The sequence below is a fragment of the Spermophilus citellus genome (genome assembly GCF_964194105.1).
Source record: "Spermophilus citellus genome assembly, chromosome: 7".
In the NCBI taxonomy this organism is placed as follows: Eukaryota; Metazoa; Chordata; class Mammalia; order Rodentia; family Sciuridae; genus Spermophilus; species Spermophilus citellus.
The window spans coordinates 107787885-107800871 of record NC_138188.1 but is presented as its reverse complement, the minus strand read 5'-3'; the positions used below and the strand labels follow the sequence as shown (position 1 = coordinate 107800871).

The 12987-nt window shown below is 40.9% G+C and overlaps 1 protein-coding gene across 1 annotated transcript in view; it reads left to right on the top strand.

Moving 5' to 3' along the window:
* Positions 1-7489: 7489 nt before the first annotated feature.
* The window catches only part of HACD2 (3-hydroxyacyl-CoA dehydratase 2), a 98414-nt gene continuing 92916 nt past the window's right edge, over positions 7490-12987 (top strand). Inside the window, exons 1-2 of the mRNA XM_081301049.1 lie at positions 7490-7819; positions 10839-10956. Coding sequence (XP_081157175.1) covers positions 7665-7819; positions 10839-10956 — 273 coding nt within the window. The 5' untranslated portion in view covers positions 7490-7664. The remainder of the gene's footprint in view (positions 7820-10838; positions 10957-12987) is intronic.

The window sequence follows — 12987 nt, the reverse complement described above, 5'->3', positions numbered from 1 at the left end:
TTCAGTAAAATCCTTTTCTAACTAACCAGAATTAGTCTTTGTTGTTTTGGAACCTGGATATTTGGCTACAACATCACATTTTACATGCAGAAGTTGCTTTTCCTATGGAGACAAAAAGGTGAGGAAAAGGGTTGCTCACCTCTAGCCCAGACATTTCCATCATCCTGACTTTTGTGGTAAACATATCACAGCTTTGCCTTAGAGTACTACTATCTATGCCCAGTATGCAGTCAGGAGAATGAGGATCATGGTACAAAATATGGCACCTCCCCATCAACATAGTTTCCCTTTAAAAAAGCACCAATGGCTATAGCCCCTGATGTCTTGTCATAGCAAGGTTAACTATATAACAGCTTCCTAGAGGACAGTCCTGAGGTAGACCATCTTATTCCCCTGCTTTCAGGATTTCTCTTTACTTTTAATTTATGACATAACATTTTTGTATATTTAACATAAAAAGTATATCTAACATGTAAATGAAGTACACCTAAGTTATGAGAATAAAAATGAAATGAACACTCTGAATTCACATCTTTCTGAAGATCAGCACTAAGAATGACGGAGCTACCACTGGGTATGGTGGCACATACCTGAAATCTCAGAGACTCAGGAGGCTGAGGCAGGAGGATTTCAAGTTTGAGGCCAGCCTGGGCAACTTAGTAAGACCTGTCTCAAAGTAAAACATAAAAAGGGATGGGGATGTGGCTTAGCAGGGAGAGCTTTCCTCAGTTAAATCCCAAGTTCTGCATAAATAAATAGATATAGATAGATAGATAGATAGATAAAATAAATGATGGAGACAACTGTGTGATGCTCTTGGATGTCATACCTCTGCCTCTGTGTTCATTATGCTTTTTTAAAAGCAAGTTTATTATGAAATATAACCAACGTGTGATAAAAGCCCCAAACATAAATACTTAATTAACAAATCTTCTCAAAGGGAAAACCTGCCAGACCATTACCCACCTCATTTCCAGCATGCCCAGAACCCCTGCCCCTCCAGATCCCTGCTGTGTGTCCCCTCTTGGTCGCAGACTTCCCACCACAGGCATCCATTCTCCTGACTTTGAGCATTGTTCTTTGAATTTCTCTATAGTTTTGATCCTTGAGTATGTATCCTTAAACAACATAATTCCGTTCCACCTGATTTCGAACTTTAGATGTGAATCATCCCTTGGGTGATTTGTGCCTTACTTTCTTCACTCAGTATTATGTCTATGAGATTCATCCGTGTAGTTGACTAGAGGTGCAGTTTATTTGTTTGCCTTGCTGTAAGGATCCTATAATAAGAATATACCATGATTTATTTGCTCATTCTACCATAGATGGATGCTGTGTTGTATTCAGTGCGAGGACAATAATGAACAATGCTATTTTGAATATCTGGGGTAGATATTGAGAGAATCTGTAAGAGCATCTACCTGGCATTAGAATAATGGGCATGGAATATGTATTATCTTCAACTTCACTACATAATACTGAACTCTTTTCCAGAGTGAATGCACTAATTCACCACCAGCAGTCTGCAGAGTTTCTGCTGCACTAACATCCTCATTAACAATAGGTGCTATCTGTTTAATTTTAGCCAAATGGGAGAATGGCTAATGGTATCTTACTGTGCTTATTTGTACTTTGCATTTTCCTAATAATGAGGCTGAACATATTTGCATATGCTTATTGGCCATTTTATTTTTTCTTTGGTCAAGTCCCTGATCACTTTCTCCATGTGATTGTCTCTGATAGATTTGAAGGAGTTTTTATATATTCTGGAAGCTAATCCCTATTATATGCATGGAAAATATCCCATTCTGTTCTTTACTTTTTTTTTTTTTTGCTTCTTTGTGCAATCTTTTAATAAACAAAAGTTTTTTTATTTAATGTCATAAAATGTATCAATCATTTCACTTATGGCTGGTAATTTATTTTTAAGTACTAGAGATTTATTCAAGGTCCTTAACCACTGAGCTATGTCCTCAGCCCTTTATTATTATTTTCTTTGAGACATGGTCTTTCTAAGTTACTGAGAGCCTTGCTAAATTGCTGAGGCTGGCCTCAAACTTGTGATCCTCCTGCCTCAGCCTCCCAAATTGCTGGGATTACAGGCTGCACCACCATACCTGACTTATGGCTGATAATTTTAATATCTAGTTTTAAAACTTTTTGTCTGTCTTTTGGGTCATAAGGATAATACCTATACTAGTTTCTAAAAGTTTTAAGTGCTGTCTTTCCCAATGCAGTTAGATAATGAGTTTTGTGTATGGCATATACTATGGTTTGAATGTGTTCCCCTGGTATTCACGGGTTAGACACTTAAGCCCCAGTGCCATGCTGTTGAGAGGTAGAAGCTTTATGAGGTGGTCAAACCACAAGGGTACTGCCTTTATCAATGGATTAATGCCATTATCGTGGGTATGGGTGTCATGAGCAGTTTCTACAGACTCAGTTTGAGGTGCAATTAGATTCAATAAAATCTATTTTATTAATGCTGATCAAACTTCAGACACACATCCTAATTCTAAGTCCTAAGTGAGTCTACACTCAAGGGTCCCAGATACTCACCTGAGATGTGTCTTAAGTCCAGGTCAGTGACACTCAATCCAGTCCAGGGGAGTCTGATGCAGGGGGGACAATAGCGATGGAGGTCTCGGTCTCTCTGTCTGGGTCTTGTTAGTCCTGCCGGCCCCCAATTAAGTCCTAGCTTGGTTGTGCTTGCAGCTGATAACCAGGTGAGTCCTGGGGTGTACGCCTGGGGTATAGACTCTTACATCACTAACTTAAGTCTATCTAAGTTCTGTAGTTTATCTAAGTTTTGCAGCTCACATTACATCATGAGCATACTGTTTATAGTCGTTTATCCAATACATACACTAATTAATATAATCAACAGTAAATAATCCTATATATTTCTGGTACTCTTAGCAGTGGGATAGATACCATGAGAGTGAATTCCTGATGAAAAGTTTTTGTTTGTTTGTTTGTTTCAGTTGGGTCTGGGGATTGAACCCAGGGACAACTGAGCTACATTCCCAGCCTTTTTTAATTTTAATTTTGATACAGGATCTCATTAAGTTACTTAGGGCTTTGCCAAGTTGCTGGAGCTGGCCTTGAACTTGCAATCCTCCTGTCTCAGCCTCCTGAGTTCCTGGGATTACAGGTGGGCACCACCACACCTGGCACTGATAAAAATGATTTTTGACCCCTTCCTTGGATCTCTCTCATGTGTCCTCTTGCCCTCCTGTCTTCTGCCAAGAAATGACACAGCAAAAATGCCCTTTCCAGATGCAGGCTCTATAACCTTGGGCTTTTTGGCCTCTGTAACAGTAAGAAATAAATCTCTGCTCTTTTTAAAATTCTCAGTCTCAAGTAGTCCGTTTTAGCAGCACAAAATGGACTAAGGCAGTAAGAGATCGGGAAAATAATGTTTTTCCATCTGGATACCCAACTGTCCCAGCAGCATTAATTCAAAAGCCCATGTTTTCCCTACTGCATCTCCCTCATGTAGGAAAGTGTCTATGTGTATGGGTCTGTTTTTCTGGTCTCTATTCTGTTCCATTGGTCTCTTTGCCATCACCATGCCAATACCATGCTGTTTTAATTACTATAATTTATAATAAATCTTGAGATCTTATAAAGCAAATTTTCACAATGCCTTGACAATTTTACATTTCCATATAAAATTTTATTGTTTTTAGCTGCATGAGGTGGTGCCCGCCTATAATCCCAAGTGACTCCAGGGTCTGTGAGGTAAGAGGATCCCAAGATGAGGCCAGTTTAGCAACTTAATGAGGCCCTAAACAACTTAGCAAGACCTGTCTTAAAATAAAAAATTAAAAAGGACTGGGGATGTAGCTTTGTGGTAAAAACACCCTTGAGTTCAATCCTGAGCACCCCTGCCACCTCCTGTTGCAACTATTATTATTTGGGGGGCACTGGGGATTGAACCCAGGGTTGCTTTTACCACTGAGCTACATCCTCAACTCTATTATTGATTTTTTTTTTTGAGACAGAATCTCACTAAGTTACTGAGGCTAGCCTTGAATTTGTGATCCTCCTGCCTCAGTGCCTCCCACCTCCAACCCATCCCCCTTCCCAGTTCTGGAATTACAGCTGTGCACCACCATGCCCAATCCATATAAGATTAAATTTTTTTTGTAGTTGTAGATGGACAGAATTCCTTTATTTTATTTGTATATTTTTATGTGGTGCTGAGGATCGAACCCAGGGCCTCACGCATGCTCTACCACTGAGCCTCAGCCCCAGCCCTCCATATAAGATTTTAATCTGGGGTTGATAATATAGCTCAGGGATAGGGAGCTTGCTTAGCCTTTGTGAGTCCCTGGGTCCAATACTCTGCACTGAAATAAAATAAAATAAAATAAACCTGTTTGGCAAATTCCACAAAAACAAAACAAACAACAGAAACTTTCTAATGGAAAATTTATTGGTATTCCATGAGATTTATAAATTAATTTGTGGACAACTGACATCTTTACCACATTGGTTCTTTCAACCCACCAACTCTGTAGTTGTCCAATTACTTAGGTCTTCTTTAATGTCATCCAATAAAGTTCTATAAATTTCTACACAGAACTGGAACATCAGCACAGAGACCATATTAACCAGTATCACTACCATCTCCCTAAACAATACAAAAGCTTTTCAAATTTGCCTGGTCATTTAAAATAGTCTCTTGTTTGTTGCACACATGGGGTTGACAAATACATAATGCCCCATCCACCATTACAGCTCATACATAATAGTCTCATTGCCCTAAAATTCTCTGGTGCTCCACCAATTCATTCTGTTACTGGAGATGGAATCTTTTGGCATGGAAACAATAGAAATGAGAGTGAGCCAAGCATTGTGATCACACACAAGCAAGGCTTTAACTGTGGCTGCAGCTGAAGGGAGACAGCACTGAGAGGGTTAGGGAATCAGGCTGCTCTTCAGACAAAGTGGGATGTAAACTTTTTATCAACTTGCTGGGGTGGCTAAAGTCGGGTCAGGGACGCTACTCCAAAAGATGTTTCTTTTTGCATGAGACTCAGGTCACCAGGCAGTCACAGTCACTCTGTCCTGGGAATTGTTGAGTTACTTTTGCAGCTGGTTACCATTATCCTGTGATAGGGCTGAAGGGCTTTAGGTGCTTTGGCTGCTGCTATTTTTGCTGCTGCTCGAAGCAGAAGGGTGGAGTAAAAGAAAACACAGCCCAGCTCCAATCCGCAATCCACGTGTCTACATGCAGTGCCGAATAGAACCTGTCCCAAAAGGGACAGACATAATATGAAGACGGAGATAACAAGTCTTTTCATCTCATTCCAGTCACCCATCAGACATCTGCAGGCCCAAGCAAAGAGTCCATGTTTTCAGCAAGCGTGACTTTCAGGTCCCTGAAGGGTAACCTACCCAATGCTTATCATCATAACCTACATGTCAGAGGTGTTATTAACAGCAAAGCTAATGAGAAACTAAAAACATAGCCCAGCTGTGTGACCACCAAAATTAGTGATTTTTGAGCTGACTAAGAAGAAGTGAAGCTGGAGGGTTTATTTAGGTTTTTCCTAAGGAACAATTTCACCTTTTGCAAAAATTCTGCTTTGGTGGTTTTATCATGGTCTCATTGAAAGAACGTAGGACCAGGAAGAAAAGAAAAGAAAGCCATGATACAAAGATTAATAGTTTATCACACCCAGGGCCCATTTTGTTGTCCCAGCCTTTTGTCTTACTATGGTAGTCCCTGACTTATCACCACCTGTCTAGTGGGGGAGAGAAATCACACGGACTAAATATAAAATTACTGTGAATTATATGATGAGAAATATTTGGAGACCATAGCAGGGATTCATTTCAGAAATTTGGGGAAACTTCCCTTGAGAAAAGTGACTACAGAATTTAAATCAGAAGGAAGGCTGGGATAGGGACTGTTCTAGGCAAAAGGGAACAGAATGTGCAATCTCTGGTAGAAAACAGCCTTGCTCACTGGAAGACCCAAGATAAACCTAGTATGACTAGGGAGAGCACAGTGTGAAGTGAGACTAAGAGGGAGGTAGGAGCTAGACTATGCAGAGTTATGTTGGCCATGTTAAATATGTTACACTTTATCTTAAGTGTCACTAAAAGTAATTTAGATGTTTTAGGGAACTGGGGCAGAGGAAGTAGTAGACATGATCAAAGTTGTATTTGGAAAAGATCACTGTGTACTGTACAGAACAAATGGGGGTTGGGCCTAAGTGACTGCAAGAAGATACATTGAGTTTTAAATTGATTTCCAACTGCATTTATTCCTTCCACTTTCCCATTAAGTAGATTATTTGGGGGAAAAACAATCAGTTGAACGAATGAAGCTTTTAGATGATTGTTTTGCAAAATGGTTTATTTCTTTTGCAAAAAAGTATTTTTTTTTCCTCCTCTGATCACAACTGCAATTTTGGTCCATCAACTTGCTCTTCAAAGTTGGAAAAATAAGGCAACAGGCTCTCCATATCTCAAAATCTGCTTCTTTTCCTGAGCCTCAGTCTCTAAATTGTCTACTCAGTCCCTCCACGTGAGCATCTAATAGATTTCAAACTTAACACATATAAAACTCCTGACTTCTGCCTTCAAAATCACTTTTATAATTTATTCTTCCAAGTTGTCCTAATGCTTCTTTTATCGCCCATTCAAACCTAATACTATATCCACAAATCTTATAGTTCTAAAATATTTCCAGAATTCAATTTTCATCCCTTCAATTGCTACTATTCTGGTCCAAACCATTATCACTATCACTTGGATTATTGTAATAATTGCCTATCTGACATCACTTTTCACCAATTAATACATGTTTATTTTCATCTGGCTGCTTTTATGTAATCTCTGGGCGACTGAGGGACTTTCATTCATCCCCATAAACCCTAGTGCAACCTTATACATCTTCATAAATACCTGTTGAAATGAATAGTTTTTCTTTTTTCCTGGTACTGGGGAATTGAACCCAGGGGTACTCTACCACTGAACTACATTCCCAGCCATTTTTTTTTTTTTTTCAGAGTAGAAATTAGAAGTTTATTAAAGGACAGCAGAAAAGACTTCTCCCGGAGGAAGAAGGGGACCCAAGAGGTGGAATCCCCCAGCCATTTTTATTTTTGAGACACGGTCTGGCTAAGTTGCTAAGGTTTCTGGGCTGGTTGAGAAGCCAACTAGGCGTCTGCTACCCTCATCTAAAAGAGCAGGCTCCTTGGATCTGTGTACAAGGGTGAAAATAAGGGGATTGGAAAAAGCCATGAGTAGAAGAAAGCATAATCGTTTTGATCCAACACGGAGGCAGGGGTTTTAGGAGGATGAATGGCCAGTTACGACCAAGCACCCAGCCTGCAGAACCAGCAGTCCCAGCCAAGGGTGGCCAAGGGCCACACTGACCTAATCCAAGATGGCGCCGGAGAGTACCAGAAGCGCGGCGGAGGAGGGGCTCTCCCTGATCCAAGATGGCGGTGCGACTGAGGAGAGCCGAGGGGCGGGAGTGCCAGGAGCGTCTCTGCCCTAACTCAAGATGGCAGCCCCGTGGGCGCTGTCCCGGCTCCGCCCCGCGCTCGGCCCCGCCCCCCTCATCCCTCCCTCCACCCCCTCGCCCTGTCGAGTCGGGTCCGAGGTGCTCGCGCAGAGAGAGCAGGCTGCGGGCACTTGACATGGCGGCAGCGGCGGCGACTGCAGCGACGAAAGGGAATGGAGCGGGCGGTGGCCGGGTCGGGGCGGGCGAAGCCGCCGGCACGCGGAAGAAGAAGGGCCCGGGGCCTCTGGCCACGGCGTACCTGGTCATCTACAATGTGGTGATGACCGCGGGGTGAGGCTGGGGCTCGTGGAGGCGGAGAGGCAGCCTGGCTGGGAGGGAGCTCTGCGGCCGGCGGCCCGCGCGCGCAGTGCAGCGGATGGGCCGGTGCCTGGGACCCGCACTGGGGCGCGGAGGGCGGCCGGGCATCGCATCGGCCCCGCTCCCTGCCCGCGAGCTTCCGCGTGCGTGGGGGGCGCCGACTTCCCGGGCGCGGGAGACGCGGGCTCCGAGGGGACGCTCGGAGGGCTGCCCGGGCGCCGGCTCTGGAGGGCCTCTCGGGGGCCAGCGGGCCGGCCACAGGTGCGGGTCTGGGGGCGGTGGGCCGGCCCTCCCGCGGCGCGGAGGACAGCCCACCGTCCAGTCACGCACGGTGAGCAGTTCCAGCCCAGGGGAGTGGAGGGAGCCGTGGCGGCAGTGACCATTCATTTCGGCGGCTCTTTTCAAAATGCAGGCTGGGCTTTAATCTGAAAGGTAGTGGGAAAGCGTTCAAAGTTTTTGGCCAACGACGTGAGCTTTAGATGTATGCTTTAGGGGAGTTTAGACTTTTTAGACTGGATTGGGGTTGGACTGGGGAAGAAGCTGGGGAGTGGAAGGCAGAGTTACTGAGGAAGGGGAGAAGAGACCCCCGGTGTTGCCTTCTTTTAGGTCCATCTTTTAGCAGGTTTTTAATTCGAGTTCTGACATTAGCCGTGTGACTTTGAATGAATTGCCGTCATTCTCTAGGCCTTCGATTTTTTCCTCTAAAAATCCTCAAGAACTAAAGAATTGGGTTAGGTGATCTTAAGGGTTCCTTCAGCCCTGCAGTTCTTTGATCCTATGGTTTTGGTTAGGAGGATTACAGGATCAGGCCATTTGTTATGAATTTTTATATTATACATTTGTAAAAAACAAAATCCTTAAAACTTTACTTTGAAAAATTTCAAGTTTACAGAATAGTTTACAGAACTGTATAGTGAATATTCGACCTAAATTTATTTTTAGAATTAGGTAATACATTAGCAGAGTTCAAAATTCAAAATACACACAGAGGCATACAATGAAAATCTTCCTTGTCTTTCCTTTCCACTCAGACCCCTTTCCTGGAGGCATCTAATTGTATGTGTCTCATATGCTGATACTAGCACATGCTAATATATATTTAAACAAATATTAATATATATTTACAGTTAAGTACTTTGCTTTCTTGATGAAAAAATATTTCCTGGGAAGATCATAGGCTTCTGCTAGTATTAAAAATGGTAGGTGTGGAGAGATCAGAACTTGTCAAAAGAACATTTTTCTCTTGATTCACAGGTCAGTGAAGAACTAATTACTTTCACATAAATGGTCACATGGGTTGATTTTTAAAAGAACATTCAGGAATCTGTTGTGTATGTGTGTGTAAGTAAAATTCTTGTCCTAGCAAGGGCATTCATAGATAAGAGCATTGCCCTGGAGAAGAATTTTAAGGTACGTTTGAGGAGGAAAAAAAGGATTCTTTATTCCTGGGTGATGAACATAAGAGAATGAGGTAGAAGTATAGAGTAGTGTCTTAAGTAAGGAAAAGAAATTGAGATTGTGAGGGTAAAGTAAGGCTCTAATATAATACTAATAAATTAGAGCAGTAATTATTATTGCTCGACTGGACCAGTTAAACTGTTAAGGAATGTATTTCTTTCATAAACTCCTAATTGATATTCCTGAATAATAGTGTGTAGAAATAGCATAGACCACATACCCCATGGCCTAGTTAAATTTGTACATTTGGGTTCAATTTAGGTACATGCCTTCCAGAAGACAATCCTTAATAATAATAACAAGGTCTGACATCTATTTTGGGGGAGCGGTACTGGGGATGAATTCCAGGGCACTCAGCCATTGAGCCACATCCCCCTTCCTTTTTTTGTATTTTATTTAAAGACAGGGTCTCACTGAGTTGCTTAGCACCTTGTTTTGCTGAGGCTGGCTTTGAAATCATGATCCTCCTGCCTCAGTCTCCCAAGCCGCGGGATTACAGGCATGCATCACAGTGCCAGGCTCTAACATTTATTTTTGAGAAGGAGAGTGGATCAAAAATGTAGTATTTCTTGTATTATGCCTGAGCATTCCCATTTTGCATTTTTTAAATCAATAAGCCTATAGTTAACTCTATCATGCTTGAGTTGGTTTTGGGAAATTTAGCTAAAGTACTTTATTTTAAAGAAACACCTTTTTATTCTTATTTCATTTGCAGTTTTTAAAATGATAAGCTTTAAGGTATGGGAATGTTCCAGTAAGAAACTTGTAAAAATAATATAAACCATCTTCTCTCCATCCTGTTATTCTTTAACTCTGTGGGCTTCTTGAACAGGTTTTTTCCCTCTTGTGTTAGGCTTTCTGGAACCTACTTCATTTATTTATTTATTTATTAACTTATTTCCTTCATTTTAGTCTTGTTCTCAACAGACAAGTTTGTCAAAAATTCAAGCTCCAGATGGGTGAGGTGGTACTGTGTTTTTGCAGGCATTCGTGGTGGGATGTTATTGGTGTGTAGCACTTCTGTGCATTACAACTTGTCATTTGAAAACTGTATTAAACTGTGTCACCTTTCTGTATCTATAACAATACTTGAGATAATCAGCTTATAAAGATAAAAGGTTTATTTTGGTTCAGTTTTGGAGGTTCCAACCCACGATCATTTTGTCTTATTGCTTTGGGCCTGTGGTGAGACAGCATATCATGGTGGGAGTGCCTAATGGAGCAAAATTGCTCACCTCATGGCCAGGGAGCCAGAGAGTCCTAAAAAGGCCATAATCCCATAATCCCATGGGACACACACCTAAAATCTCCCTCTAGGTCCCACCTCTTAAAGGTTTCACCACCTCCCAGTAGTGCAATCCTAGGATCAAGCTTTTAACACAGGGGGTTTGGGGGACACTTAAGATCCAAACCACAACATTTGTAAGTCCAGGATCACTGGTTCTTTTCTTTAAAAGCAAGTTCTGTTATTGCCATGTTTTTCTATTTTCTTAAATCCTACTTACCCCACCCCATTACTTTTTTCTTTTAATAGGTGGTTGGTTATAGCAGTTGGTTTGGTCAGAGCATACCTGGCTAAGGGGAGCTACCATAGCCTTTATTATTCAATTGAAAAGCCTTTGAAATTCTTCCAAACTGGAGCCTTATTGGAGGTAGGTTTGAGATTTGTTGTTATTGATTTTGATTGTTATAAAGTGGAAAACATAGTATTAAATTATATTAAAGTAGTTATAGCTCAGATTTGGTTTAAGTTTTGTCTCATAGCATAATGATACTTGACTGTCTTTTTGATGCTTTAGATAAGGTAAAATCCCATTTAATTAGTGTTACTTGGCATATATTTTATATTTAATTTCTATTACATTTATTTATTATATCTGATTTTTTTTAAATTCTAGAATATCTTAGGGAAATATTAGGAAATTCAGATACTTTCAGAAGCCATATGATGAAGAATAGAGTGTTAGGAGTGAGAGATATGAGAGAGAATAGGGCCTAGCTCAGGGCATCCAAATTTAAAAACTAGATAAATAAATTTTTTTAAACAAAATTTTATTGATTTCCTAGTATAAAGGGCAATATAAATGTTGGCAAACTCAGGCTTTTGGGGCTGTATAATGGAAATAGTGAAGTTACATACTCTATCTTTGTCTTCTTTCCTGTATATATAGATCAGAATTTTTTACTATATATTTTTAGTTGTCAGTGGACCTTTATTTTATTTATTTACATGCAGTGCTGAGTGAGAATCGAACCTAGTGTCTCACACATGCTAGGCAAGTGTTTTACCACGAGACACAACCCTAGCCCTATAAGTCAGAATTTCTGAGTTACCCATGACAAAAACCCAGTTCAAACTATTCTAAATAAAAAAGGAATGTACTGATTTCTGTAACTGATAAAGATATAGGGTTAACTTAAAAGATAAAAGGCCAGCTCAGGGCTGAGAATCAAAGATTTGGTGTTGCCAGACCCTCTTTTTCTGCGTTTCTCTTTTTCTCTGTGAATACTGGTCTCAGGTTCTACTTCAGAAAGCTTCTCCACATGGTGGGAAGCAGGGAGGAAGTTCATTTTTCAAAGCATCTGTGTCACACACAGTTCTGGAGAAAGATTCTGGGTTGGCCTTACTTTTACATACTGAAACTCTTGCCAGTGATGTGTGATACTTGATTAGCCAGACTTAGGACACATACCCAGCCTTCTGGCCAAGGGACTATAGATTTTGTTAATGGAAAAGGGGGTATAGGGACATCTTTGGGTACACAAAATCAATAACTGCCATAGTTCATTGTGGTGAAAAACCTTTCGATTGTAGGGAAGATCCAGTACTCAATTTTATTAACCTTAGCCTCCAGAGCAAGCCCGTCATGACATTTATATCTCAGTGGCAGTTTTTGGAATCTGAATCATGAAAAGATATTTTAGAAAAAAATCATTTACTTCCATGAAATCAGATGTGATTCAAAAGCAGTTTCACCCTCAGTTTCAAAAGCAGAAAACTGTAGTTTTTGTTTTTGTTTTTGTTTTTTTTCTAGATAGCAGAGGGGTTTCAGGACTCCTCATACTTACACATTTCAGGTGGGTGGGATGAGGAAGTGAGTTTCCAGCAGGGGATCCTAAGTACCTTTACTCTAACTATGCTGGTTTTACCAACTTTCTCTGTGAATTTGGGCAACTCTTTTATTTCTTATCCATCTTTCATATTTGGAAAATAATTAGGTTAAAAAAGATTTCTAAACAGTTTTCTGCCCTAACAGTTTTATTTATTTGTTTGCAGTATTGGTGGTTGAACCCAGGGGTGCTACATCCCCAATACTTTTTATTTTTATTTTGAGACAGGGTCTCACCAAATTTCGATCCTCTGCTGCAGCCTCCTGAGCTGCTGGATTAATTACAGTTGTGCTACCACCACGCTCAGCTCCCCTAGCAGTTTGAGTCTAAGGAAACTAGCAATCCTAATGTGAGCCATTTTTTTAAACTTACAGGCTTGAAATTTTTTTTAAAAAAAAGAGATAGTAATAAATATAGAGGACTTTGTCTGAGAGCTTTGGCCAACAAAGTTCCCTCAAGCTATAGAGAAGGAAATTTGAGGTCAAGATCTTCAGAAACTGCACCAGCACTGATATTAGGGGGTTATATCCAACTGGACTGCTTTAATAATTTGAAGGGGATTCTGTCTCTTT